Source organism: Rousettus aegyptiacus, unplaced genomic scaffold, assembly GCF_014176215.1.
Source record: "Rousettus aegyptiacus isolate mRouAeg1 unplaced genomic scaffold, mRouAeg1.p scaffold_m13_p_3, whole genome shotgun sequence".
NCBI lineage: Eukaryota > Metazoa > Chordata > Mammalia > Chiroptera > Pteropodidae > Rousettus > Rousettus aegyptiacus.
Genome location: NW_023416306.1, coordinates 21800801 through 21828312, shown reverse-complemented (window position 1 = coordinate 21828312; position 27512 = coordinate 21800801). Strand labels below are relative to the sequence as shown.

The 27512-nt window shown below is 42.0% G+C and overlaps 1 protein-coding gene across 10 annotated transcripts in view; it reads left to right on the top strand.

The window, feature by feature from the left end:
- The window catches only part of ZNF462 (zinc finger protein 462), a 132471-nt gene that overhangs the window by 85975 nt on the left and 18984 nt on the right, over positions 1–27512 (top strand). For 8 of the 10 annotated variants that reach the window (XR_001595045.2, XR_004950095.1, XM_016129992.2 and 5 more), the window contains exons 8-10: positions 13949–14216; positions 16343–16479; positions 25151–25374. Coding sequence is in view for 7 of the 10 variants with exons in the window: in XM_016129992.2 (XP_015985478.2) it covers positions 13949–14216; positions 16343–16479; positions 25151–25374 (629 nt within the window). In the remaining 3 variants the exon portion in view is untranslated. The other 2 variants (XR_004950096.1, XM_016129995.2) reach the window with 2 other exon arrangements.

Here is a 27512-nt window from a genome sequence, read left to right as displayed (position 1 = left end):
AATAGATAGAGATACCTGTGGATATTTGCTCTTTTCTTTGAGCATTCACTCATTTTGTGTGTGTTGTAGTCATCTCCCCTGACAGCCTAAGATCTCTTGAAATATGAGAGATTGGGCGATCTTTGTGTCCGTCAAATACATCATACACAGTAGATAAAACATTTGTCGTGATTAAACAAACCATTAATAAAAAGCTAATGAATCCAGAAGAATATTGAATCGCTTTACAAAAAAGTATTTTGGCCATTGAGTTGAGTCTAAAGCCCAAGAAATACGTGTTAAGTGTCCTTGGTTTGACACATGTATGTGAATGCTAAGGAGTAAAATACAGATACAGAAACCTTGTGGATGTTGCTGAGACCCTGTATTTGGAAAACAGCACAGGATCTTGGCTGATGCCTATACATTTTTGGTGTTTGCCAGCATGTGGACCTACCACTTGGCTTCCTATGCTTCCTTGATTTTTTTTTTTTTTTTTTTTTTTTTTTGCATGTGAAGGATTGGTAGGGAGTAGACAAGGTAGCCTACAGAGTTTCCACCCTTTCTTCCCCTAGGTGGGGCCATAATCTATTCCAGATGTAAGTGTAGTGCATTCAAAAGAAACAGTGGGAACTGAATTTCAAATGAACGATTCCAACCTGCTAGCAAATCCAGAGGAAAAATATACTACATTGGTGTTTTCTACTTAGCAAGACGAAGTATGAAATCGTAGGCTGCTGATATTCCATTATCAATGGGGAATGTGCTGCTAGTTGGTTTTTCTCACAGTGGGAATGCATTTATACTGAGCTGCCTTTCCCGTCTGAGAGAGAGTTGGTTAAGGTTATGGGTGCAATTTATAGACACAGAATAGGTAAAAATGTGAGGCCTCTATCTCACCTGGTTCTTGCTTAAAAACCTCCAGTGGCTGTCTACTTTGCCTTCAGAATAACAAATTCCCAGCTCAGCAGAGAAAGCTGTTATCAGGCCCCACATTTCTCTCTGGGGTCACGCAGCCATGCTGATGCCCTGTTTTAATAGAACCTTGCTGTCTCACACTCCCGGTCTTGCCATTCCTTCTTCCTGGAATGCCCTTCTGCACTTATTTTTGCCCTTCCTCATTATTCCATTCACTTGGCTAATTCCTACTTATCCTCGAAAACTTGAATCTCGTATCCCCCAGAACCTTTCCTAACTCTTCCTGTCTGGCCGAGGGGCTCCTTTTTGCTCCTACAGACTTTTGAGCTCTCTTCGGTGTCATAGCACTGATCATACTCTGCTGGAACTCTTATCTTTCTATCTCCCCCAAGATCATCAGCTTCTTGAAGGCAGAGGCTATCATTTTATTTTTGGGTTCCCAGAGCATGGCAGATCACCTTGCATGCCATGGGCACTCAAATAAGTTATTGAAGGGAATGAATTTAGTCTTAAAGTGTTAATGTTTATGGTGCTACACAGTGGCCATGACACTTAAAAGTCTGAGACACGTAGATGCACGATGGCAGGTCTAAGGCACAGACCCTAAAGTTTTTCATATTGCGTGTTGGCAGAATTCTTCATGCCCAGCTTTGCCTTTCCAAGAAAGTTTAAACGCCCTCACCAGTCATGAAATAAAAACCCAAAAGTTCATGCAAGCTGAGAAGTTTGAGACAAAATCCCTCATAGGGAGTGGAGAGAACCAATCAACCAATATATATCTTCTATAGATCAGGTGACAAGAAGTGCTATGAGGAGAAAGAGAACAAAGGAAAGGGGAGGAAAGGACAGTGTCAGGTTGGGTGGTTTGGGAGAGGATCAGTGATGATGGGGATGGTCGCCACACATGTCAGTAGGATACCCAAGGACTTCACTCAAAGCTGGAGATGACTTTGAAAAAAAAAAAAAAATTAAAAGGAAATAAACCCCAGAATGTTTGCCAGGAAAACCTGTAAAGTTTGGGAATTAAATTTGCTCTGACAAGCCTTTTTATAGCAAGTTGATTTGTGGCCATTGTTATCCAAAAAAATGGGGGTGAATCATTGCGTCTATGGTATTATTCAGGTTGAGCCCTGCCTTTGAGCTGAATCCAGACCCCACAGTCAGTCCCCTCTCCATTGCAGCCGTCTCCACCTACGCCGGCAGGTCGTTGCCAGAAGTAGCAGTGCAGTTGGCTTTGCCCAGAATGAATCAGCCAAAAACAAACTGCTGAGCACCTACCGCATGCCCGGAGCTGGGAGGAACGTTCGTTACAACTGTTCAGAGTAGTGTAGGAGAAGCCCATGCCACTCTGTCTTGCAATCCAACTAAGAAAACCAGATTCTTTCATCTGTAGAAAACATAAACACTAAAAGGCAATTTTTAATTCAGTGCAAGGTTTTATGATGTAGACTTTATTAGTTGTGGAATTGAGGCCCTTAACGCATTCCATATATGCCAGGCACTGTACTTCACATCCTGGTCTCCTGTACTCTCCACAGCATCCTGTACTCTCCACAGCACCCTGGGAAATTGCCAGTGGTATTGTCTCTATTTTACAAATGAGGAACCGGAGGTCCGCTTAACAGAGAGTCTCCACAGGGTTAGAAGGAGGCTCATGTGCGTGCTCTGGGTAGCTGAGAAATTGCCTGTTTTTGTGTTGCTCCCTTGGTTTCCCCATCTGTACAATGGGAATTCGTATTTCCCATTTCATACGTTCGTGGTGAAGATCAGTGAGTGACTTTGTAAAAAGTACCTGACACGATTGCTAGGTATAGACCTGGCCAAGGCAGCAAAAGGTGAACCTGGGTCTCGCTACTGGATCCCTCTGGCTTCGTGGAGGCTTACACTCTACACCTGAGCCCAGCATCACTGAGCAGCACTCCTGAGGTGAGTTCGGAGTAAGCGAAAGAGCTATATCCTAAAAGAAGAACCTACCGCTTTAATGGTGATTAAAAATATAGCTTAACCCAGAGCCAGGATTTTCTTACACTGCATGAGAATAGGTGAAAAGAAAAGAAAAAAGGGTAAGGAACCCAGTAGGATTTGTTGGTTCAGAGACTCTTGCTGCTGGGGGACAATTTTAGAATAACTCAGCTTTGAAGTGTGGCTGTTCATTCTCATTCTATATCAGCCATCACCTTTCTCACCTGGTTTCCATGTTATCACTTAGAGCTTCTATGTGTATCCAAATATATGTGCTTACATTTAGATATATTCCTTCCTCTGGATTATCTAATCTTTTAAGAAATCTCTACAGTGGTTCCCTATCTGGGCTCTCACTACACTGTTCCTAGTGAGCCATACATTGTGACTTACTCCTTGAAGTCTGTAGGCATCTCCTCTCTGGTTGGGTCTTGAGGAGGAAGCACTGTGGCCTGTGAGCTCCAAATACCATCTGAAGTTGCTAGCAAGCTCTCCCTGGTCGAGGCCAAGTCACTGATATAAAAGAGGCTTTTGTACTCAACATTTTTCATTGGATTTTCAGTGTGGTAAAGACATCTATACATCTAAACGAACAGCAGGGAACATTACTTTCTCATCGTGCAATTCAAAAGAGTCACAGGTGAATTATGCATTTGGTATTGTAAGAGCTTCTCAATTAACAATGGCAGATGCCACCCAGAGTTTCCTCTAAAAAATGTTAGAAAAAGCCTCCTTCACCAACATTCATTCGTTTCTCTACAGATATCCAGCCTGTTCCAAGGAGGATTTTTAAGAACACACACTTTGAGTTCCAAACACTGTTGAGTGCAAAAAGAATACCTACAATGTTTGCCAATGACTATGGCAGAAAAGGGACATGTTTTTGAAACTGGGGCATGCAGGCGCCCCGGGTTATGTTCCTATTTCTCCATTGACTCACTGGGTGACATGAAGCCATCTCTGCTTTTCTAAGCTGCCACAAGTCTTTCTGCAGAATGGATAGTCTGTAAACTATATATCGGGGGTGAGAGTGCATTCCTGACTAAGGAAAATTGGTAAAACATTTTATGCAATGAAAATAGAGCGCTAAATATCTGAAAGTAACCCATAAATACCTTCTCATGGTACCTATTATACCTGTTCTTACCAAAGGGCACAGAATAGGAGAGAGAGAGACATGGGGAAATGTCTGAACTTGCTCCCAGATGCCTGATCTCATCTGTTTCGGAGGTTAGACTTATAGCTGATTTAAGGTCAAAATGAGAAATTATGCTTTTGGCTTCTTAGAGTGGCCACTGATTATGAATTTATTCCATTCAGATTCTCAAATGTTCCAGAAGCCATTCTCCAGGTAATTAAAAAAGACCCAGCTTGCTTCAGTAAAAGTGGGTCAGTGTTTCAGTGGGAATGCTTTATTAACCTCAGTGTCCAAAGAGAGAGGGACATTTGGCTAATTGGATTTTCTTTTTAAATGTGAGTTTTCCAGAGCACTTTTTTTCAGTTTGAACTCTTTTTGCATCTTTGTAATACCTTTATTGAGCACCTGTTTGGGGCCAGGCATTGAGCTAAGATCTGGGGGATGTAAACTTAAAAAATTACAGATGGATAGATGGATGGATATCCTACTTTCAGAGATTGCAGTCTGATAGAGGTAAAATAAATTAATCCCAATGCAGCATGATGAGCACTACTGTGAGATCCTGGGGGCAGGGAGGAGGGGGCACTGATTAGTACATCTAGAAAGATCAAGGAAGGTCTTCATAGTGATGGTAAATTTGAACTGAGTTCGGTTTTGAAAGATGATAAGAGTTTGCCAGGCTGAAAAGTAGAAGAAAGGCATTGCAAAAATGTGCAAAGATGCAGTGAAACACACACACACACACACACACACACACACACACACACACACAGAGTGAAAGTGAATGTTACGCAGTCAGCACAGCGTGGGAAGAGTGTGGGTGTGGAGTGAGGATGGGTCTGGGACGATGGAGATCCGGAGCACCAGGGTTTGGAGCTTGAGCTTTTTCCTGTAAGAAAGGGTGAATGACATGACCATATTTGCTTTTAGAAAAGAAAGGAACCTTAGGGGAGAAGAAACTTGAAAATAGAAAACCAGTTAGAAACGATGTGCAGTGGAAGTTCACGAAGCAACCACGAGGGCCTGAACAAAAGCAGGGGAGTGGAACAACACGTGGATTAGAAAGTAAGCTTTTCAGTAGGTTAAACCAGTGGGGCTTTTTCACTCATCAGCTGTGTAGAACGAAAGAGAGAAATGAGTCAAAGATTCGTTCTGATTTTGTTTACTGCGTGGTTGCAGGCGCCACTGGAAAATAAAATATGGAGAGACAAATGGGCTTGTCCCCAATATAAGACCTAGTGGATACAAGTCCAAGAATCCTTTTTGTCTTAGGTGAGAATTGCCTGGATTCTCCCAAAATATAAAGAGAGTGAGAACATAAAGCTTTAGGCAAAACAGACCTTTGAGAGACGCTTTCAATGAATTTAAGAATAATGGGACACTAATCTCAAAAAGAGAAGCTTATCCATTTTTTGCTGTGTTTTTGTCATTTTGGAGACTTAATTTTTTGTTCAGTTTTATTTTTATTCTCATCTATTCCCTGATCATATTTCAAGATTTTGTTTTTACTCATCAGAATGACAGGAAGTTTTCAGTGTGTGTTTCCTTCAAGTTTGGCCTCAGCCTTATTTTCAGGATTAGGCGTTTGTTTTCCCATTTGCTTCCATGACAACCAAGCCCAGAATTCCTATATATAGTTATCAAGCATCCATTGTCTCCCTGGCCATTGTATCATAATCTTGTGCATCCAGGCCAGAGAACTCCACTGATGATAGAAGACAAGGAGGTCCCAGAGTCCTTGGCCTGGAGATTTTCAAGGCATAATCAAAAGAAGGAAATAAAATAACGGGCTGCCTCTAGAGATTTATGTTCCCCTTTAGACACTATCCAGAAGGAGTTCAAATGGCTTGTGTTCCATAGCTTAGTTTCTAATACAATTTTCTTTTTTTCGAATGGGCCATAGATAGAGAACATTTGAAACTCTTTAAGGAAGTACTTGGAAAGTTGCATTGGTGATTTGTAGTTGGTGGTTTTCTTCTGCATGTATAATTCTACTCTGTTGATAGCACGAAGTGAACAACAGGTATCTTGAGAAAGAAAAGGAGTTTAAATTGAGTTTCAAAGGAATTCAGATAGAATCCAAAAAGTCTTTTTTAATAAGTAAACTAGCTGAGTCTGTGAATCATCTTGGCAACTCTATGCTACATACTGTTTTTATAACCTATCATGGATGGATGGATGGATGGATGGATGGATGGATGGATGGATGGATGGATGGATAGATAGATAGATAGATAGATAGATAGATAGATAGATAGAAAGGCAGACAGACAGACAAGGCTGGAAGTAAGAAAACTGGCCACAAATTCAATCCAACAAACATTTTCTTCAATACCTTTCTTTATGAAAGGACCATAAGTCCCTGGCAATATCAGCACATAAGGTACTGTTCCTGTCAGCCTAAAATGTGAGCTCCACAAAGGCAACAATGCTGGCTGTTAGTTAGTTAGTTAGTTAGTTAGTTAGTTAGTTAGTTAGTTAGTTACTTTGTTTTCCACTGATGTATCCCAAATGGTTAGAAGTGGTTGGCACATAGAAGGCTCTTAATAAATATTTTCTGAATTAATATAAAATGGGGGCAAACAATTAGATACAGTAGAAACTCTATTATTGGATACAATCAAGACTAGAAGTTTCTTGGTTATTTTGGAAAGTTTCTTAATGCAGGGAATCCTTTTTTTAAAGGCCTTTAAGCATTTTATTTTCAATGAAACTCTAAGTATGTTCATTCACCAGTTTTGTGAGGTAGAGTCAAACCTGTGACTTTGAGTTTGGGTCCTTTAATTGGATTTTCCCATTTATTCTCTTGCATAAACCACAGTCACCTACACTGCATCATGTGCTACTTCCAGTTTCCTTTTTTTTTAATAGATAGATAGTTTAGACATCTGTAGAACAGTCTCAGAGCAGAGTCCTAGATTTTTATGTCTTCCTCAATCTCTTATAGTCGGTCTTGCCAAAACATCATTTGACAGTAATCTTTTTTAGCAACGTGACTTTATCAAGTCTTTCCAATGCATAACTTTCATAGAAATGACACTTTTAATGCCTACATTTCATCATTGTAGATAACATTAATTAAATTGAATAAACTCAGTAACAAATATAACTGATACAAGGAACTTTGGGAGCAAATACAACTGATTTTTGTTAGCATCAGCTCAACTGCTGAAAGCAGAAATGGATGGGCCTGCTTGAGAGTGACCCACCCCATCAGCCCAGACACTGTCAGCAGAGTCTCCTTGGGTCAGGATGTCTTAAGATTGAAGGTATCGATCTGACCATGATGGTGGAGGTTGCTGGAGAAAGCGTGTGTGTGCGAAGTGAGTGCAATGAGATAAGGGTAAGAATCACGATGTGTGTGTTGCCAACATATAGAGAGCAGAATTCTGTCTGGATTGCTGGGGAAAATCTTCACAGAATAGGTGACATTTCAGCTGAGTTTGGAAGGGTGGGTAGGCATTTGTCAGACAAAAAGAAGATGAAGAACACCAGGTAGCCCTGATCGAGGACTCCCAATGATGACAGGTATAGAATGTCAAGGAATCAAACCTTGCCAGAAGTGTGAGACTGGAAACATGGGCCAGGACCAGACTGAAGAGCTGTATATGTATATACCAAGATAAGGAGAAGAGACTTTAATCTTTGAGCCTTGGAGTATAATCATATCATAATCATATAAGTGATATGTTACATATTGATGATGTGTATACTGACCAAGCTAGACTAGATCTCAGAGGAAGGAAGGCTGTTGGAATTGGCCCAGAGGGATATGAGGACCTGGATGAACAATGGGGAGGGAACAATGAGGACTGGAGAGGAAATGATTGGAGGTGGGCCATGACGTGTCTCTTAAGACATGGCACCTGGCTAAGAGCTCTGCCACGGAAAACGTCTGACATTTTGAAGGAGGAATCTCACAGTTGGAGCTTGAACAAAGCGGTGAGCCGTTCGCTGACATTCAGAATGCAAAGATGATGTCAAAGTTTTCAGCATGGGGAGTGCGAGGAGTCTGTCAGACATAAAGCCCGAAAGAGTTTTTCAGCCTTAGACGGAGATTCAGATCACCTCAGAACTCACCGAGTTTCCCTTTGCAGCAGGATTCTCTCGTCACCGTAGATACCTGGGTCACTGGCACACACATGGACGTCTATTAGCAGTTGTATGATAGGAGTTGCCTGCCATTCCCACATGCTCCTGGCTATTAACTGAAGTATGTCTTTAGCTGCTCTCTTGTCACTATTAAGGTACCTTTCTCGAATTTTCTGCAATTTCTCAGCTAGAAAGAGTAGACTGTATTTCCAGCATATTTGGATCCCATCCCTAACCCCCATGCTTTGGCTGTTTATAGTATTTATGGTTAAATTATCCACAGGTAATATTCTACTTCTTGTTCCTTATACCACCAACCTTTAGTTACCAAATCATTTGCTTTTGCGAAGAAAATTACAATCCATGCATTGTTTTGAACTTTCTATGCTACTTTAGAACTTGAAAATTCTAAATTCTCTCTTATGCAATCTGTCTCACCCTCCGATGTACACATTTTTTTTGTTTGGACTCATCCTCTAATCTTTATTTCTTTTCCATTTAGGAATTAAGTCACTTTTTTTCATTGTGATGAGAATGTAGTTGTTTAAGTCTATTTATGACTTACGATAGAGATGTGGTGAATTGAACATTTAGGTATCTTTGCATCTAGTATTGATTTAATTAATTAACGCACTAACTAATACTAGTTACATTTATTAATGGACAGTCAATGTTCTTTTGACACTCATGTTGCATCTGTCACCAAGTGCTATTGATTTTGCTTTCTTTTCCACTTAATAGATGCCTCTATTTTTTTTTTTTTTTGTATTTATCACAATCAGTTATTTATATGTCTATCTGAGACATTGAGTTGCTTGAGAGTAGGGACCAAGTCCTACTGTCCTAAAACAGGATGGGACATTGACTTAAGATGCTCCATAAATATTTGCTAAATAAATGGGTGTAATATCATCCTTTGCCCTCTGGCCACCTCTAAAATCTGCTTGCCTAAAATCCTTTGTCTTTTCTTTTTCTCTTGATACTTGATTTATGCTGACCAGAGCGCCTCTCTCCCAAGTCTGCACAAAAATCTAGCTCAAATATAATTAAATGTGGTTGCTGGCACCAAGGCACTTCTGCTACTTTTTCACCTTCACTCACACCCTCTATGCGGCCACAGAAAATGGAGAATTGATCCTCGTGAATGGCTTCCTTTTTGGATCACTCAGTGCATTTGGGGGCTGTCCTCGCAGTTCTCACAATTTACTGCCCAATTGATTCTTACTCTTTCTTGTGTCTTCCTTAATCTTGTAATAGCTAAACCTTCCTTTACTGTTTATTTGTTCTCTTTGCTTCTTTCATTCCTTCAATCAATGACATGGAGAGGGCCTCTATTTGCATACATAGCTCTGCTCTGCTGTCTCCCCTAGTAAATCTAAGTTCCTGGAAGGCACCCCTCATGTCTTCTTTAACTTTGAATTTGTAGAGCCAGCACATGGCCCGGTGTTTAAAAGGGTGGTGGCTAAACATTCAAGAAGGTTTCATTCTGTCACGCGTACTGTTCTTCCAGAGTTCACTTGTTTGTCCTTTGCCTTTGTAAAATCAAATTTCCTATGGTTGTTTTGTGCTGGCTAATTTCTGGAGAAAAGAAAAAGAAGAAGAAGAAAAAACCCTCAAACTGATACTTAGCTGGATTTGGCTAGTATTCTGGGGAGCTGGAATTAGAGCAAGAAATTTCCCATTTCTCTGGGAACATGACTACGTGAGAGGGGTAGGAGGCCACATCTAGAACTCAGCCCTTTCCCTGGTTTGAAATCCTGAGCTACCCTAAATGCACTCATCTCCCATTTGCACTTATGTACCTTCCTTTTCCCAGCCAAATCCTAACAAGGACTTTAGAGTATTATTATTTGAGGACAATTGACCAAGCATCTAACTACAGCATGCCATTTGAGCAGGTGGATTCCCAGTTTCGGATATTTCCAGTGCTTACCTGTGCAGCATGCTTATAGAAATGTCGTGTGTGTGTGTGTGTGTGTGTGTGTGTGTGTGTGTGTGTGTGTGTGTGTATGTGTGTGTGTGCATGCTTTAACATAAAGTATTTTGAAATTTTGCATTTTTTCTTTCCCACAAATCTTACTGTATTATTTTTCCCATGTCTTCTGAAATGCTTTTTTTTAGTGTTTCCCGTCATGATCAGTTTAATGTTGTTTTCAATCTGTTCTGTTATCATTTTTAGCTCTTATAATGTTGTTTTGTCAACTATTTCAGCCTTTCTATCACCTTCTCCCTCTCCTCTCTGCTATGTATTTGTTGCTGGTGGAACACTTGTATGTTATTTCTTGTTCTTCTGACTTGCATCATGGGACCCCAGAAGTCACCACTGGGTGCAGATGCCTAATAGACAAGACTCAGCCTTTAGAGTCAGACAGACTTTTGTTCAGCTCCTGCCTCTGGCTCTTAGTAGTTACATGACCAACCATTCTCAGCCTAGGCGACCTCATCGGTAAAACTGGGATGAGAACCCACACTGCACATCATAGCTGTGAGAATTAATTGCTGGCTGCTTAGTAAATTCCACACTCACGCCTGTAAGCACTGTGACCATCCATGCTAAAATTCTAGTTTGATCCTGATTTTACAAAATATAATTATTTTCTGATTATAGATAATTTATGAAATATATAGCTATGTATATCTTAATTAAATTTATTTTATGACTATAATTACAATTTAATTTCTACAATTTTGACTTTGAATTCGAGCCAGCACATGGCCTAGCATTTAAGAGGGCATTGACTAAATGTTTGTAGATAAAGTCACAAGTCACAGAATGAATGTCTCTTCTGGGACCTGTGTCTCAGGGTTGGGTTAGGGATGTATGGACCAACCTCGTCTTTGTTGTTGGTTCTATCGTGGATATTTCTAGCTGTACAGGTGATAAAGACGTAACTGTGTGACCTGCAGCTGAGTACAGGGTTTCACACCAGGTCGAGCCTCTGCTGTATTTTCCCTGACCGCAGGCCTGGCTCTCCAAGCACAGAGTTTTTCCTTTCCTTTCCCTTAAATTCTTATGGAATGAAAGAAAATAGTCTTGATGATCTTTAACTTAGATGACACACCTTTCACTACTAATGATCTGCTTGTCTTCTAACCTGGGCACAAGACGACCCTCTTCCTGCTCTTCAGGCTGTGGTTGGCAAGTAAATCGGAATTTTATGTAGCTTAGCAAGTGGGCTTTTTTAAGATCGGTGGAATCATACATGCTCACGTCTTTGTCACTTCAGTGCCCGAAGTGCTAAAATTGTTCATTATTCACAAACTCCAAGTGAGAGAGGAAGAGAGAGAATGTGTCTTGGCACCAGAGGGGAAACTAAAGCTCCAGGAAGACCCCAAAAGTTATAACCTGGGCATTATTCCCAATGTATCATTAAGTGGTGGGATGTGCTTATTTTTGTCAATAAACCTGTCTATCTGATTTTAACCAGGAGGAAAAAAGAGAGTTTAGAACATGACTACACACGGCTGTCCTATTGCATTGCCATTTGAGGGGGCCAAGGAGCCTCCCTTTCTTGGAATGCTTTCCCCACCACTTCTTGCATTTTTATTTCTTCATGTTTCACATAACCTATAAATACCGGCATTAAAATGTAGAATTCGTCATGTCGGCAATAAATGAAATAATGTGCACTTGACCCTAAAGACAAGAAGACCACGTTAAGTCAAAGGAGACTCCTTCGCTTGGCGGGGGGGTCTGTGTATGAGATTAGTGCATGTGTCAGGTAGGGGACAGGTGGAAGGGAGCAGGGAGACACATTCACCTGACTTATCATCTGATTAGAACTCACTTTATAATTTTGCTCTGAACGGATGGAAGCTGTCAGGTACCTCATGTCCAAGATGACTACCAGCACCCATGCTAACCTGTGGGACTCACTGAGGTAGGTGCCATGTCTTGGAGGGAATTAGGCTGCTTATAGAGAAAGAGAGCATTACTGGGGACATTTGTTCTGGTCTCTGGGTAGATTTATGGACAGTGGACAAGTTCACAGGCAACAGGACCTGGCTTTGGCTTTGTCAGTCATGGACTTTCTGTTCCGAAGAGCTAAAAGGAACCAGGACCAACACTGCTGAGAGGACAGGGGCTCGTTGGGGATGCTGGCGCGGCAGTGCGGACCTGCAGCTACAGCCCGTGTTAACAAGAGAGGCGGAGTGTGTTTTGTGCTTCATTGTGCGTGTGTTTTAAGCAGAAACTGGTCTTGAGGCCTTAAATAGAAAACATCTCGAACAATCCATGAAATGGTAAACAAACTTGCTATTGAAAGAAAGAATGAGAAGTTGACAATTGCATTATTGTGATCCTGAGTGGGTTCATCAGCTAAGGTCGAGGAATAAAGAAAAAGGAGATAAAAGAACTGGGTAGAATGAATTCACTTGTGTCCTTCCTTTCTTCCTTTGTCTTCACTTTACACCTGGTAATGAACCCAGGGAGGCTCGGAGGTATTGTTCAAGTTTCTTTTTGTTTTATATTTTTGTGTGTGGCAGGTTTGTTTACAATTTCCAAAGGGGTTTTTCTCAATCTTGAGAAATATGAATTGAGGAAGGGGAGGAGGAGAACAAGAAGGGATGGTATTTTAGTATCTCAAAGGTAGGAGGTGGCCCCCCAATATGGGAGGCTGCTCCGATTTTGATTTCTTTTTTGAAGATGCCGACGGGATGGATGGTACTAGTTTCATCAAATGTGGGTTTTACAGAATTCCTCCATGTCCTGCCTGGGGAAATCATGCTTTGGAAAATTACGTGTCCATCAAATCAGGAGGAGGCTGGTACAATTCCTATCCCCATTCCCCCCCTGCTTTTTGAAAGGCTTAAGAAAAGAGCCCTTTGTTTTCTTTTCAAGGAAAGTTACACTGAAATTCATCCGTGTGGTATTCATGGACTTCATCTGCGCCATTCATAGGCGGCTGTAGGTTACACAGGACGTTGTCGAATTCCTAACCTCAGCATTCAAAGCAGCACGTTGGGGAAAAGTTCAAGACCTTTCTTTTACTTTCTCTCTCTCTTTTTAAAAGATGAATTTTTTTTTCTTAATGTAAACAACTCACATTTCTCCTACTCCCATCTAGATCCGGTTTCTCCACCACATTCCATTGATGCTTCTCAGGGTCGAGATCAGTACCTGTCACTTCCGACATTTTCCTCCGAATTGCAAACTTTAAAATATGGTTCAGGGAAACTCGTTGAGAATTTTATTTTGATGAGATTTATGAATAAATCTCCATCTTAATGCTGAGTAAGCTTTAAACATCTATTGCAGGAGAACACTATTGGATTTTTATATTTTAAAATTTAAATCACTTGACCGTGAAGGTATAAAACATTTTTATATTTGTGAGTGTCCCGTGCTTGAACACTTCTGTTAAAGACTTTTTTTTTTTTTTTTTTTTTTTTGGCTTGAATAATTCTGGGCTGCAAAGGAGGAGATACTGCTTCATCTGCTTTCCTTTCTCATGTTAACTCCTGTGTTCATTATGCAAGTTCATTTATCTCACCTACAAGGGCTGGTATTCTGTGGCAGCCTGTTGCCACCGCTGCAATTTCCTTTAAAAAAAAAAAAAGAAGAAGAAGAAGAAGAAGAAGAAGAACGGTTTATTCTCTTCCTCTACTTTGAAACCTTTAACCTCGGAATTTTATTTTTAAATGCTATGAGCCCTCAAAGTCAGATTAAAGGAAGTGACACTTCCTCCCTACCTGCCTTTCCCCAGATAAGCGTTGTAGAATGCAAATGAAGGTGAAAGACAGGCTTGTAGCCATCCTTGTTAAAAAAAATAATAATAATAATGTCAGGGGTTTCATGCGTCAAACGTCCACCATGTTCTCTGTGTCCTGTGTCATTTCCCCGCCCCTGTCTGTCCACAGACTCATCGTACTCTGAGCCTCCAGATGTTCAGCAGCAGTTGAACCACTATCAGTCCGCTGCTCTGGCGAGGAACAACAGCCGTCTTAGCCCTGTTTCTGTTTCTGGAGCTGCTGGGGGCGCCGAACAGAAAACCGAAGCTGTTCTTCACTGCGAATTCTGTGAATTCTCCTCTGGCTACATCCAGAGCATCAGGCGCCATTACAGGGACAAGCATGGTGGGAAGAAGCTCTTCAAGTGCAAAGACTGCTCCTTTTACACAGGCTTTAAGTAAGTGCATGAAGAACAGCCTTGGAAAACAAAGTGGCTGCCCCTGCTCCATTACTCACTACAATTCTTTTCTAATACTCTCCTACTTAGAGCTCAGGGAAGGCCTTGCCCGTGGAATGATATGGGGGTGGGGTCCAGTCTTTACAATAAGAATCTGATTCCAGAAGATGGCTTTGGGCTTTGTGGAAGGGATAGAGAGCTATATCAGAAAAAAATGAGTTTAAAAATCAGAGGAAATGGGCATCCAAGCAGTGGGAGATCATGGCAAAGGCTCCCCTGACCCAGCCCGTGAAGCAATGAGTGTTTTCCCTTCAGAGCACTACCCCTCTTTCCTTTTAATTTGTCTTTGGGAAAAAATATGTTCTCGAAAGCAGTCAGAGTCAAGGGAGAACATCCAGCAATAGCGACTTCTCTGCTACCCTTGTGGGAAATTCTTATTTCTTAAGATCATATTACTGAGAGAAACCCAGAGAATCAAGACTCCAACACTGAAAACTAAACTTGAGCAATAGTAGAGAGATGGTTCAATTCTAGACAAAGATAATCCAAAGTCACCTTTGCACCTATATATAACAGAATCGGATGGAGTGCTTCCTATCACTTAATCTAAACTCCTGTGATTTAATCTCATCCTGTGAGATACCGTTTAGGTTAGTGGTTCTGAGTGTAGAACGTGGAGCCTAACTGCCTGGGTTTGAATCCCAGCTTTGCCATTTACTGGCTGTGTGACTTTGGACAAGTTGCTAAGCCTCCCTATGTCTCTGGTTTCTTATCTGTAAAATAAAAATAATAATAGTACCTACCTCACAGAGCTCTTGTGAAGAATAAATGAACCAATGTATCTAAAATGCTTAGAATAGTACCTGGCACAAAGGAAACACTAATAAGTGTTATATCATAGATAAAAAACTAAAAACATTAGATGCTATGTTATAGATATAAAGCTATTATTACCTGCTTCTATTGTAATCAAGACCCAAGCCTTAAGGCCACTCAGAGAGGTTAGTAAAAGTAGACTTTGTGTCCAAAAAAAAAAGGATGAATTAGAAGAACAAGTCTCTTCTCCACCAAATTTTTAGTTGCTGGGATTTGATGGAAAATGGGTTATATCTCTGACTATTAATTTGGCTCAGTTGTTTTCCAGATAAATATGTACATGACCTTAGAACTGAGGAAAGGCTGTAAGCACCCAGATAACGAGGACCCGCTAACAGGTGTACATGTTTCCCCAGAAAAAAAAGCATTTGGGTTAATAAGAAGGGGACTTGCCCATTAAACTCTCAGTTTCATCCATTTTTATGAGACATTTAAGGTTTTATAAATTTTGAACTTTTGAAAAGGGTGGAGGGAGAGGCCAACGGTACCCTTCTTCCTTTCAGCTGTTGTATAGTCCGAGTTAAGTTCACCTGATCTTTAGTCGTCATAACTTTCTGACGTGCTTGCCCTTTTTCCTCCTTACCTGTGAAGTCATGCAGGCAGGTGGTAAATCAAGCTAGCTTTAAAATAGTCTCTCTTCTTCCAAGCATGATGAGAAGAAATATGTTCTTGTAGGGATTTCATTGTCATATTTTTAATAGGCAGTTTCTAATTTTCAAGAACAAATTGTTTGGCAGACTCATAGAAACAGAGACCAAAGGGATGGTTGTTGGTGTGAGGGAGGGGGGAGGGGGGATGGGTGAAGGAGAATAGAGTCAGTAACATTGTGATGCGTTTGCATGGTGACAGAGGATTACTAGAGTTAGCGGGTAATCTCATTGTAAGGTATAAAAAGGTCAAATCACTATATTGTACACCTAAACCTAATGTAACTAATATATGTATATCAACTATACTTAAAAAAAATAAAGAATAAAGTATTTGGGGGAATCCATTTCTTTTCATACTAAGCCTTGAACCCAGCCAAGTGGCAAAATTTCCCAAAAGGAGCGCCCGCTGCATGAGTGTTCAGTTACCGCACGAGTGACCGAGGAACTCGTGGGCAGCAGACATCATTAACGATTGTGGTTTCGGCCCCTCGAGCAGGGGTATCACACCCGGAGGCTCTGTGCTAGGGTCGCCAGCAGCGCATCGTGAGTGAAATGAGCCCTCGTCACACTCACCGCCTGTCTCCCCCGCCTCTCCCCCAGATCTGCTTTTACTATGCACGTGGAAGCCGGGCATTCAGCGGTTCCGGAGGAGGGCCCCAAAGACCTTCGCTGTCCTCTCTGCCTCTACCACACCAAATACAAACGCAACATGATTGACCACATCGTGCTGCACCGAGGTAACTTTCCAGCCCAGCTTTCTTGGCATGCGGGCGGAGGACGGTATTATGGGGACACGCTCTCGAGGTGGCAGTGGCACCTTGGCCCTGGTCCCTTGTTCCTCACCTTATCTCCAGGCAAGAAGTCACAGTGATAACCACAGTGACAGTCAACAGGATAAAAACACCTTCCTGCTGAGAGGATTTCCTCCACCTAGAGGGAGGGTGGCAAAGGTGACGGATTCTGCCATGAGCACTTCTGTAGGTTCCCAGCGTGAGGGATTTTTATATTCTGAGCCCTCTGCTCTCACAACCTTGCTAAGGAACGGGTGAGTGAGAAAGAGAATGGGTAGCTGAAGATTCATTCTAAAATGTGAAGAGCTCTATGTCATAAGCAATTCTTTGGAGGAAAACCAAAATGATGATTTCCAAAGCAGATTGTAGAATTTTCCCTGAAATGATGGAGAGAGAAAATTCTTAAAAATAAAAGTGGCCTGATATATATTAGAAAACCCGCAGGCTTTGGATTTAAATTCTAGTTTTAAAGCCTCCTGTGCTGAACCTCTCTTTCATCTGTGAAAAGAGATGGCGATTATGCCTGTGAAATAACGTGTAAAGTGTCTAGTGTGTTCCCTAATCGATGCATATTGGCTGTTTCATAAATGTTGGTTCCTGTTGATAAGCAGGGATCCTTCTTCTTTTAAGTTCTTTTTTGTTTTTATTTTTGTTTTTGAGTTGAGTTTACTCTTGGCCAATTAAAACACTGTTAAACAACAGGCTTCTTCTGCATTGGAAGGAAAAATATGTTTACGTAAAAAAGTACTTTGTCCTTAAAAGAATCAGCCAGACGTGCATGTAAAAAGATTACTAGAACAGCCATTGCCAATCTCTCTTACTGTTTCCATCTACTGTTCTTTCCATTTCTCCTTCGTTCCTTCCCTCCCTTCTGCCCTTTTCTTCCTCTTCTTTTGCCTCTAACCTTGGAAAGCTTTTCAGTATTTGCCACATGTGCCTCAAAAGCAACGAGTATCTTCTGCAGTCCTGCTGAGATGTTGCTCACTCTGAAATGCTGGATGTTAGGGAGCATTTTCAAAGGTTCCAACATTTCCTCAGAGCCACTGCCTTTGGCCCATGCTTTTTGTGACATATCTGCAGCAAAGTCTGTAGAAATGCTCACCATGGAGCATTCTTAGATTTCCCTCCTCCCCGTGGCACTCTAATGAGACATAAGATCGTTGCTGGCTGGGACGTCCACCTGCAACTGGGAGAAGCAGCGTAGCAACATTTAGGCAGGAATTCTTGGCCCGAGTGGTCCCACCTGGTGTTCCGCCTCAGTCACCTGGCTTCTGGTACCCAGGCCCATGTGTCACGGTGGCTCTGTGCCCCCTCACAGCTTGGGGAGAGGCCATGAGCAGTGTTTCTGCCGAGCAAACAGAAATAGTGAGACCTCTCTTCTGTGGCTGATTCCTTCTCTTTTCCCATATTGCTGCCTGGCAGGATGAGAGCTGGATGGCTGGCTAATGAGCTCTATGACTTTCCCTCCCTGAGCTGAGAATTCAGGAGAGGAGGAGGCAAGGGAAGATTAAACACCAATGCCGTGAACTCACCCTTAGGGCACTACACTTGACAAAGTGCTTCTTGCACACACAAAGTCACTCCCTCTTCCAGCAGCACCTGGAGGATAATACTGTTACTTCTAGTCTCGCTTCGCATACATGAAACTTGAGGCTGAGGAAGACTACTTTTTCTTTAATTCTGAGTGGTTATTCGTGGTCATTTCACAAAGCATTTAAGGTATCTTGAAGATATTTGTGCAGAACTATAAGATTAAAAACAAATGAGGAAATTGAGGCAAATGCAAAATAAGGAGAAACCAGTTGAAAGTTTACCTGAAAGCATGAGAAAGCTCACCAAGAGTTTGGGCGCTCGGTGTGTGTCAGGAGGTGCTGTGCGTGTGTTAGCGGTGGGCTGCAGATTGGCACCGAGGTCTCCGAGATACCGTGGGAGAGAAGAAAGCAGAATCAGCTGGATTTAGAGTATTTGTTAGACTTTTGAAATTTTGTTCAGGAAATTTTCAGGAATCCTGGACACTGAAGCCTGAAAGGAATTTCTCCAGTGGGTTCTCCTGAAGAGGACCGCGGATGATATATAGTGCATATTGTCCCCTCCATAAATGCAGCGGTAAGTCCCACAGGGCCCAGAGCTGAAGCAGTTTAACCCAAGTCACCCAACCGGTAAGCGGTGAAGCTATGTGTCAACCCCAGTCTTCTGATCCCCTTTATCACGTGGCTCTTGTTTATTTGTAGACATAATTTATATTAAAAGAGGCATACAAGTATATGAATGCTGCCCTCATCGGGGCCAGAAAGCACACAGTCTGGAATGAACATGAGCGTTTGACAATGGTGGCGGGTGCTGTACTGAACACTTTCCAGATGTCATTGTATGCAAGTCTCACAAAACCCTCTGTAGCAGGTATTACGGTCACCCCCTGATAACAAGGGAAAATACAGGTTCAGAAGGACTGAGTATCTTAGCTAAGGTAAATGACTAATAATTGTCCTAGCAGGGATCTGAACCCGGGCTTATGACCCACAGCCCCCTTTAATCACTAGGCATCCCTGTCACACCCTTGGGAAGGTAGTTGGTGTCACTCTATTGAGCGATCTAGTGACCGTGGCAGCTGGGCCTGGGGGTGGAAGTAGCTGTCGGGCTGAGGTCAGAGACAAGGCCCACCAAACCACAGATGGCAGGGTGCTTCAGGACAGCCGTGTCGGCCATCTGTGTGTCCTGGCCTGGCTTTGGTGTCCATCCCAACTCAAAATGGCAGCTCAGTGGGAAGCTGCTCTTGACAAGTCAAGAGACAGGGTTGAGTGTCTGCCTTGTGATTTCGAGTTGGGACTGATCTCAAAGTAACAAGATATGGCTCTTTCTGCACCTGTGTCCTCCTTGCTCTGTGGATGAATAAACATCTTTGGTCTCTAGGGACCGTAGTAAGAGATATTTCTGAGACCTTAGTTAATTAAAATACTTGAGAAAAAAGGCAAGAAAAAAAACAACTACTAAACTGGCCCTGAGACTGAAAGCTTGCAAGAATAGGGTTTCCTTAGCTTTTTGTCCTGACAAATGTGTATATTAAAATAGGAGAGGAAAGAGATTCCATTTCGCTCATGGGGAATCTGAATGAGAAATACTCATGGATTTATGTTGGCCGTGGCAAAAGAGAGCAGGCATACCCTTCGGTCGTGCATTCATTATTTGCTTGTTACACACCACACCGTGCTGGGTTCTTTGGGCAAGATGGGTAGTAAGACCCAGCTGCCCTCCTAAAGAAGATGAAGTATGTGTATAAGGATGTGTAAGATGATGAATATTAAGTATCTAGGAGATTCACAGTGACAGTTATATTTCTGTTTGGGATTGAGAAAGGTGGAGAGGGTAGCCATCAAACTGAGCTATGATAACATTCAAAAGGCAGAAGAGATTTAAGCTGGGGTAGATTAGTTTCCTGGGTGGCTTAAGACAACTAAATTGTATTCTCTCACCATTCTGGAGCCTAGAGGTCTGAAATGAAGGTGTCATCAGGCCATGCTCCCTCTGGAGGTTCTAGTAAGGATCCTTCCTTGGCTCTTCCTAGCTTCTGGTGGATCCCAACATTGCTTGCCATTTCTTGCCTTGTAACTGCATCATTCCAATCTCTGCCTCCATCCTCACAAGCCTTCTTCCTCATCTGGGTCTCTGTGTGCCTTCTCCTCTTCTTTCAAGTACATTGGTCACTGGATTTGGTACCCACCCTAATCCAGTATGTCCTCACCTTGACTAATTACATCTGCAAAGACATTATGTCTCAGGAGGTCACATTCCGAGATTCTAGGTGGACATACATTTCTGGGGGACACTATTTGACCCACTACTCGGGAAGGGGGGATTTAACAAACCACTCATGTGAATGGAAGCAAGACTGTTCTGAGGGGGGCCTGAAGGGAATAGGAAGCAAAGCTAGAAAAGTTCTGGCCAAATTATGGAGGGTTTGGATACCAATGTGGATAGAAGAAGCCGGGGAACTGATGAGACACCTGACAAATACTAATTTAGCAAAGATTGGAGCAAAAGATTAGTAGACCCATCTCTTTGGGGAACTATGAACTTAGGTGAAATCAACCCTTGGTGATGCTGGCCATGAGGGAAATAATAAGCCCAGAGGCTTCTGTTTCGAGAAAGTTGGTGGTAGGACGTTTGATAGGTTTTCATTCATGCAATAATATTTGTTGAACACCTACTATATGCTAGCATTGTTTTAAGGTCTTGGGAAACAGCCATGGAGAGTCAGGCAAGGTTTGTGCACTGAAGGAACTTTAACTTTAATGGGAAGCAGGAAAATGAATAAAGTAATAGTTTCATGAATCCATTTCCATTGGATTTATCACCATTGGAAGCAGGATGCCTTATGCATATAGCTTTACCTAAATGTACTTTGCATACTTGCAGTGAACCTGAAAAATTTGGCACAGATTAAATTATAGGATGAAACATAGCTTTGCCAAATATTTATGTTGTAATTATGGATCTGTGTAATCACTAATACTGGTCTCCAGTTGATATATTAACTTAAAGTCTCTGTTTCCTAGCCGGTAACCCCGATACTAGCTTAGCTCACATCAAAACCTAATAACTTCTTACCGGGAGCTGTTTTGCTTCTGTTTATGTTTCTCTTTATGGTTATGTTTTGAGATGATTGGGTTTTTTTGTTTGTTTTTTTTTCTTTAGAAACTATTGTTATTTTCCTAATGGCTTTCTAGTTACTCAGCCCTTGTCACTGGTTTGGCTGAGAGGGAGTAATGGGTAGGTCTTTGGTTTGGCCCAAAGAGGGTCCGAGTCCTCCAGCATGATCACTTACCTACAAACTTCGTGGGAGTGGATGACTTCCAAATCTCTCCCTGCTCCGTTCGGATTTGGCACGTTGCGGGAGGAAGCCCATGCGTGTTGCGGTCTGGCCTTTCAGGAAGAATTTTTACCTGGTGATTTGGACTCATGGGGATGTGGTTTTCGCTGTTTTCAGCAGAGGTGACCCCACTCTGTAGTTACGGTTCTGCGGATTTTTCCACGGAGCATCACAGGAGCTTGACAGCACACACTCGTTGGCCCTCATTGCACCTCGGCACCCAAGTGCTTCAGTGCGCCGTTACTCTGAGGTCCTGCCTCTTGGGTTTTATGTCCAGCTGCAGCACCAAGCATCTTTTGAGTAGGAGGAAATGTGAGACACAATCTATCTTATAGTCGAACTGCTGAAGTCATAATATTTTTGCAGCCAGTGCTGGAAGCTGAGTCACAATGAGTGTGATTCAGACCTTGAATTTTCACCCAAGGTAATTTTGAGAGGTGTGAAGTCAAGAAAGACCCACAGTTGTTGCTGCCCCCATAGAAAAAAAAAAAAAAGCCCTGAGTGCTGAGCTTCTGTAGCCAAGACGGGGCTCAGTCCATACCTGGAAATGTTCCAGTCTCTACGTCTTTCACTTGCCTCAGTCATGAATAAACTCATTCAGAAAACACAGTCGGTCATTGCCTACCTTTCAAAGTCTGTCTTGTTTTTTATCTTGGTCATGTTAGCCATGTTTGTAGAAAGGAGAAAAAAGTTAAGGTTTTTCTAAAATGAATATCTTCGTAGAAAAAAATCCATATAACTAAAAGACTTGAGGCACTGATAATGTCTTAGTTTGGAAATGGGAAGTCTTGCATTTCAAAGTAAGCAAGCAGGGAAATTACCTTCTATCAAATCCAGAAGATATGTCAAAGAAATTCAGATAGAAATGGTTGCCTTAGACATCTGTAGCTTTCACATTTTTAAACTAGTAGGAATGAAAACCTTATAAATACACTACATACAAATTGGATGTTCCCTGTTCTTTTCAGGGGTGAAAGAGGAGGACGCTGGCCAAGGTCAAGAGTCCTGTGCTTCCAGGTCACAGTTTTGTACTGAACTAGGGGAGGGACTTTGAGGAAGTAGCTGAACGGATCAGTTCTCCGTTTCCATATCAATAAACTGAAGATAATAAAACTGACTTTGTAGATTGTTAGGAGAATAAAAAGTAGCTATGCGGGTAGAGCACTTAACCATGCTTGAAACAGAGTGAGCACTTAATAAATTGCAGCAGTCGTCCACATTAATTATTATTATTTAAGCTCCAAGGTATCGTTCTGAGTGCTCAGGACTGTGTAAAATTCACTTAGACACACATAGTGAAATTGGAAACTGCGATGAAAACTAAAGTGGTAGAGGAATTGAAAAGGAGACCTATTAAAACAAGTTTGAAAGAACCGACTATTTATGGAGGAGAAACGAAGACTGGAGAGTGATTAAATGACTGTCTTCAAGGTGTTCGAGACATCGTTATATGGAAAATTATACCCAGCTGTTCACCATCTCCACTGAGGTCGACAGAAGCAGGGCACATGGCACAGGCCGGAGCCAAAAATAAAAGTGGAAGTAGTAGCAATGACAAAATACAAATCAGGACCAAACATGAAGAGAGCAAGGGGAATGGAGTCTCAAGGAAGGTGCCGGAAAAGTTCATCTCAGCACTTCCCATGAACTCCTGAGCTGGAAAAGAATATCCTCAGTGTAGGGGCCGGTCCCCCTGATTCAGCCTATGCCCCCATCTCTTGCTGTGGGCACCAGCTTGCTCATGGTTCACATCCCCGTGTGTCTTAACCAAAGCAGCTTAGAGCCGTGGTTCTGAGCCTGGGGTCTGTCTTGCCTCCTCAGGGTGCATTTGTGTGAAGACATTTTGGGGTGGTCATGACTGCAGAGGAGGGAAGGCTACTGGTAATCCGGTGAGTTGAGGCCAGGGACACTGATAAACATCCAGTGATGTATAGAACAGCCCCCGACAACAAGGAATTATCTGGCCCCAGAATGTCAATGGTGCTACTGTTGAGAAACCCTGGGTTAGAGGAGCAGAAGGCTCAGTGCTTTTACCCAAAGCATTTTTTCCTCCCTTTACACCAAGCCATGGAACTGAATGGTTAGAAGACTGTTAAACATTTGCTATTCTAAGAAAATGTGTGGATTACATTATAATCATGTGTTTCTTAGCTGTCTGCTATACTTTGGTTTAAAAATATTTATATTTCTAAATAAGCGACTGACTCTTTGTATAGGGAAAATAACATATGCATTAGAGCTCCAGGGAGTATGTTGCAAGACACCACCTTCCACGCTTCCTCTGCCCAGCTTTTGTGCTGGCCAATTAATCGCTGCATTCAAGGACTCCCAAGGCAGGGACTGCCCTGTAGTGAGAAAGTGATGGTTGAGATGAAGGCATGACGTTGGGTGGGGGAAATTCCCCAGGGGCCCAGCACAGGCCAACTACAAAGGGAAGGCTCACTGAATGGGTCGCACCACCCCACAAAATACCGATGCTCGGGAAACGCTGCTACTCAGTGACTCTGAGAATAAATCACGCTTTCTTGACTTAATAATACATTGCCGTTTCTAAATAATATAAGTATATGTTGTGTGCGTCCATTCGTAAACTTTCAGAGTCTTCTGAAATCCAGACACAGCGTGAAAACACACGCTATATTTGATCCTTGCATAAATAGCACAGATTTTAATTTTATCCCAGTTATGGATATCTGGCGCGTGCGCCAATGCTCTGGGCAGGCTGGTGTGAAATTTAATTTGAGCAGTTAAACACAAGGGTGAGAGAGTGCAAAATAAACAAGCACACGCGTTTCCAGCCCTAAGCATTTGGTATGTTAACGGGAAAGGCACCCAAATCCTCTCTCTCTTTTATTTTTTTCCCTTGTGACAATCAGATTACAGATTGAAAAGGCACAAATCCTTCGTATCTCCCACACCACCCCCATCTCCCTCTGAACGTAGCCCGCAGCCTTTTCATTTGTGCAGTCTTCATAGTTAGAGTTGGAGTTTTAGTGAATGAAAGTGTACAGGTTTCTTTGTTTTCAGATTTGATATTAGATCAGTGATTCCCTTGGTTTCAGAAAAAAGTAAAACAGTCTCCTGGGGAATGTTTTGCCAAGGGAAACAGGAATGAAATTGGAAGTGATGGGAAATGATGGATTTGCAATGTGACAGACAGGGATGCAGATCTCAGTTTGGCCAAGGTCAATGTCTGTGACTTGGAGAGTTATTTAAGCGCTCTGTTCCTCACTTTACTCATTTGTAAAGATGGGAATAACTCCGGCCTAATCGAGTTGCTAGGAGGGTGCACAGTAGTGGCACGTAGGGGCTTCGGGGTGTCAGTTTCCTGCCCCCCAAGGTGGACATCTGTAAGTCCACCTACATAATGTTTGGTGGGAAAATAGGAAGCGCTAACTAATGGTTGCTGTAGATAATAATTAATGTTGGGAAAAGTGACAGCCACTTCCATTCTCCCCTCCTTTAATCACCTCCATTCAGGAATTAACAAGCACCTTCCCCCCTAATTTATAGCTCATTCTGGATATTAAGTACACAACCAGTTCGGCCCTAAAAACACCAACTTGTACCAGACGAATGAATACCTTGTTTTGGGGTTGGAGGAGAATATTATCTATGTGTGCAATTCACAGACCCAAACTCACAAGAAATAGCAAAATTGAGTTGGGTGCGTTTCTTATATTCCAAAGAAAGAACGTCAGCTTACCATCAGTAAAAATTCCCATCTTTCCATTCAATTTGTCTCCACAGAAGAGCGAGTTGTCCCCATTGAAGTGTGCCGTTCCAAACTGTCAAAATACTTGCAGGGAGTAGTTTTCCGCTGTGATAAGTGTACCTTCACCTGCTCCAGTGACGAGAGCCTCCAGCAACACATAGAAAAGCACAATGAACTGAAACCTTACAAATGCCAGCTCTGCTACTATGAGACCAAGCACACGGAGGAACTGGACAGCCACCTTCGGGACGAGCATAAGGTACTTGCCTGGGACTTAATTGCCTCCCACCCGCAGCATACCTGTGGAAAGGGCCGGAGCGGGGTGGGAGAGCTGACTTTCGTCACACTTACTGTGCGCAAGTCAGAGACAGGAACTAAAATCGTGTTTAAAATGAGGTTCCGTTTTTTTCTATTACAAAAGACACATAAGGTCATTTTAGAAAATCGGAACACGTAGATGAAGATAAGGAAAATCACCCATAATCATAATGCTACCACCCAATTCCGGCTGCTTAACATTTTGGGGCTCTCCTGTGCCCGCTTTCCTCTGTTTTACATAATTGTGATTATACTATACATGACTTGGTGTGTTTTTCCATATTATTTTAAATGAATTGTCACAAGGGTTGGCGAACTCTCTGTAAAGGGCCAGATAGTAAATATTTTAGACTTTACAGGCCAGATGGTCTCAGTGGCAACTACTTAACTCTGCCCTTGTAGCACGAAAGCCACCACAGACAAGACATAAATGAATGGATATGGTCGTGTTCCAGTAAAACTTTATCTACAAACGTAGGTGACAAGCTGTGGACCCATAGTTGCCAGCTTCTCTTCTATCTGATGGCCATGCCACCAAGTCCCTCAGTTGTGTAGGTCGTTTCCAATATTTTGCTAACTATGATAATTTTCCAAGGCATCGCTATTCCTGTCTAAACAATATAAGGATTGTAAAATATGTGTTTTATTTGAGGAAGTGGATTGATAAAGAACAGATTAGTACAGGACATAAAGTAAAAAAGGTTTATGAAAAAATTCTCTGCCAAAGGTCTGCTGATTGTAGGTTACAATCATCCAGGACAGCTTCCTCATTTCTCACTAGGCCTATTCTGGGTAGATCAGGAATTGAGATGGATAGTTTCTGGATCTGTGTATTGCTGAGTGCAGGGCGGGGGGGGGGGGGGGGGGGCGGTGTTATGATTTGGATTCGTTTCATGAAAAGAGCCTGTTGAAATGCTTTCTAATTAACCGACAAATGCAAAACATCTAGTGAGTGTTTACATAAGGCATAATGGAAAGTACTTTTGATATTGTTTCTTTTTCCTTTGCTCTGTGTCCTGGCAGTAGAAACACAGGCCTTCTTTTTTTGGCTTTACAAACCCAAGTTACAAGCTTTTAGTTTGAATCATCTTCACCCAAGGGTTAGAATTTTTCTGCAAGGTATTGAGAGAGAAGGCTGAGCTGTATCACTCATCCACAATTTAATGATTTTATGGTAGCTTTTCTGCTTTGCAATGCATTCGTTTTCTAATGTGTCTGCCCAAAAGTGAAAGCAAAGAAGAAAAGCCTAAATTACCTCACTTAAAAACTTTAATATCCTTTCTTATTCAAATTTCCTGGGCATTGCTTCCCCCAAACTCAAAGGTAAAGCACTCATCCATTTCACACCATGCTTTCTACTTTTATGTACTTATATCTAATTTATGTGACCACCTCAGATCTTTTTATTATCATATTCAAGCCTTCAGGCTCATATTCTGGGATGAAGCAAACCAGGAAGATAAGTTGTTGCACGTAGTTTGTGAGTCACTGGGGAAATCCAGAAAAGGTTAGAAACCATGCAGAGGCTTCCTGAACTAGAAGGGACGGTTGGAGCTTCTGGGTTTGCATCAGGGAAGTGGGCGGGTTGCTCAGGAAACTGGGGACCCAGTTTAGAGCTTTTGGAGCCAAACGGACCTGGATTCGAATCTTGCCTCTACCATTTACTGTGCAACTTCAGCAAGTTAAATTCCTGTGTCTGTTTTCTGATTTCTGAATGGGAATTGCTATACTTTTCTCAGAGGTTTTGTAAGATGAAATGAAGTCCTGGTATTTCCCACACTTTGAGACCGACTGTGGTCTTCAGCCTATTTGTGAATTGATTTGTGCTCAAGTATAACAACGGTTGTAGCTGTCATAAAAGAAGTTATGTTCCTGAAGACCTAAAATATAAAATCACTAATTATACCTTGCATTTTAGAGACATCTTTGATGTTATATTTTTCACTATGCCAAGTTATGTTTTTTTTTTAATTTTACTCTTTCTCGTGGTTGACCAGCTTATTAAGTCCAATGAGCACCTAATTGAGACTGTAGAACTGCCACTTTCAGCATGCCTAATGATTTTCATCTCAGTCTCAA